Source organism: Bison bison, unplaced genomic scaffold (assembly GCF_000754665.1).
Source record: "Bison bison bison isolate TAMUID 2011002044 unplaced genomic scaffold, Bison_UMD1.0 scf7180017845579, whole genome shotgun sequence".
In the NCBI taxonomy this organism is placed as follows: Eukaryota; Metazoa; Chordata; class Mammalia; order Artiodactyla; family Bovidae; genus Bison; species Bison bison.
This window is the reverse complement of record NW_011476152.1, coordinates 43,342-45,435: the sequence shown is the minus strand read 5'-3', so window position 1 is coordinate 45,435 and position 2,094 is coordinate 43,342. Positions and strand designations below refer to the sequence as shown.

At 50.6% G+C, this 2,094-nt stretch overlaps 1 protein-coding gene across 1 annotated transcript in view; it reads left to right on the top strand.

Moving 5' to 3' along the window:
* The window catches only part of CFP (complement factor properdin), a 5,888-nt gene extending 4,337 nt beyond the window's left edge, over window positions 1-1,551 (top strand). The window contains exon 10 of the mRNA XM_010835848.1: window positions 1,323-1,551. Within this exon, the coding sequence (XP_010834150.1) occupies window positions 1,323-1,473 (151 nt within the window). The 3' untranslated portion in view covers window positions 1,474-1,551. The remainder of the gene's footprint in view (window positions 1-1,322) is intronic.
* Window positions 1,552-2,094: the final 543 nt, after the last annotated feature.

Here is a 2,094-nt window from a genome sequence, read left to right as displayed (position 1 = left end):
GATAGTGATATGTCAGCATATAGGGCAGGAGGGTTGGTCACCACCAAACAGGGCTTCTGTCACTGGGTCCAAGGTGCCTGCCTGGCTGAGTGCCATCTTCCAGTTGTAGGAAGAGGGGAGAAACTAAAGAAGAAGCTGAGAAAGAGGATGTTGAGGGGAGAATCAGTAACATCTGTGCCCTTCAGTCACTGTTTCAGTCACTCAGCCATTCTCCCATTCACTCTGTCCTTCCTGTGTCCATATGCTCTGCTTCCTTAGTTACCCAAGCTTTGATTTGCCCATTCAGTCACTCATGCCCCCATTCACCCTCTCATTCCCTCTGTCACCTGTGCCCCAAGACGCTCTAAGGCCTTTTTGGCAACAGTTGCAAACACACAGAACCCAGATCCCATGGGTTCCCCTCAGGGATACAGGCCCACTCCACCCTGACAGAAGACATCTGAGGAATGGTTGACATGTTGGGTCTGGGTCCAGGAAGCTGATTGGGCCTCCCCTGGCAGGAAGGGGTTGGGAAACACTTCCCCACCATCAAAACTGTGAGCAGAGTCCTGGACACAGGTAATCAGCTGCCTGAAATGTTTGCAGATGGCCAGGGTGGCCCAGGTGTTGGAGAGGGTTAAAACACTTATGCTTTCCTTATTTCTACTAGGTTAAGTGGCCTCTTCCAAACTCGTGGAAGGCCTGCTACCTGGTCACCAGGTGTGGGGTTTAGAGTGGGTCTGGAAGAAGAGTTACGGGTGTTGAATGGAGACACAAAGGACTTGACAGAGGGAGGGAATGAATGGAGAAAGGACTGATTGGGAGAATCGGGATGGGAGTGAATGGAGGGTTTTCCTAGTGGAAGAAATGACCCAGGCGAAGACCGTTTTGGACATGGGGCTTAGTCTAAATAAAGTGTAAGAAAGAACTAGAGATTGACCTGGGGGCAGAGATTTGGGCCCAACAACAAGGCTTTGAATGCCAAAACAAGGCATTTGGATTCTTCCCAGTGGGCAATGGGGAAAGAAATAAAAGGTTTTAAAGGTAAGAGATGGTAGCTCATATCAATAATTACCAACATTTATTGAGCACTTACTGTGTACCAGACATGACTTGAGCACTTTACTTGAATCAACTCATTTATCCTCACTCAGCCCAGTGAGGAGACTATTATTATTCCCATTTTTCAGATGAGGAAAACTGAGGCACAGAGGAGATAAATTGCCCAGTATCTCCCAGCTAAAAATATACATATAATGTATCCACTCAGTAAGAGTTTGTTGAACGCATTCTTGCCTTCCCTGAGCTTTTCCTCTTCATCCCCATCCCTACTAATGCACCAGGCCCACCGTTACCATGGTCGAAGGTCAGGGTGAGAAGAACGTGACCTTCTGGGGGAAACCGTTTGGACAGTGCGATGTGCTGCAGGGGCAGAAGGTGATGGTGGAGGAGAAACGGCCATGTCTACACGTGCCTCCCTGCAAAGAACCCTGAGGATGAGAATTCTTACATCTCTCTCTTCCACTCTGACCCCCGACCTCTCAGACTTAAATAAACTAGCCTTTTTCCCAAGAGTGGGGCCATAGCATCTTCTAAGCCAAAGAGCGCAGCACAGGCGAAGTCGCAGTGGCCTGTGGTGGAAAACAGTACTTTCCACTGTGGCCACGGTATGACGGAAGTGAAGGTGCGTATCCGAATACTCATCCCTGCTGTAGCCTTGATGTCTGCCCCCTTCTCTGTCAGTGCCCTGGGGCACTCAGCACGTCCCTCTGCAGAGCTCTGATTTATGAGCTTTCTGATTGGCTATATGCCTTGGCAGGCACTTTCTGATTGGCTGGAGTGCTTGTTTACCTTCTCCCTACTAAAGGCTCCCTCAGCTGGCAGATTCTGCGTCAATCCGGCAAAGAGGCGTGGCTGGGGTTGGAGCCCCGCAGAGCGAACATCTGCACCCACCCACTCCCAACAGCCCAGCTCCAACACCACAATTAGTGGCGACAAATAGCTCCGCAAGGCAGAGGTGGGGGGATGGGGGACCGAGGAAGTGCCTATGAGGGGCTCTGAACTGGGACAGGAGCAAAGAGAAGGTATAGTCAGCATCTGCCAGGAGGAGCCCCC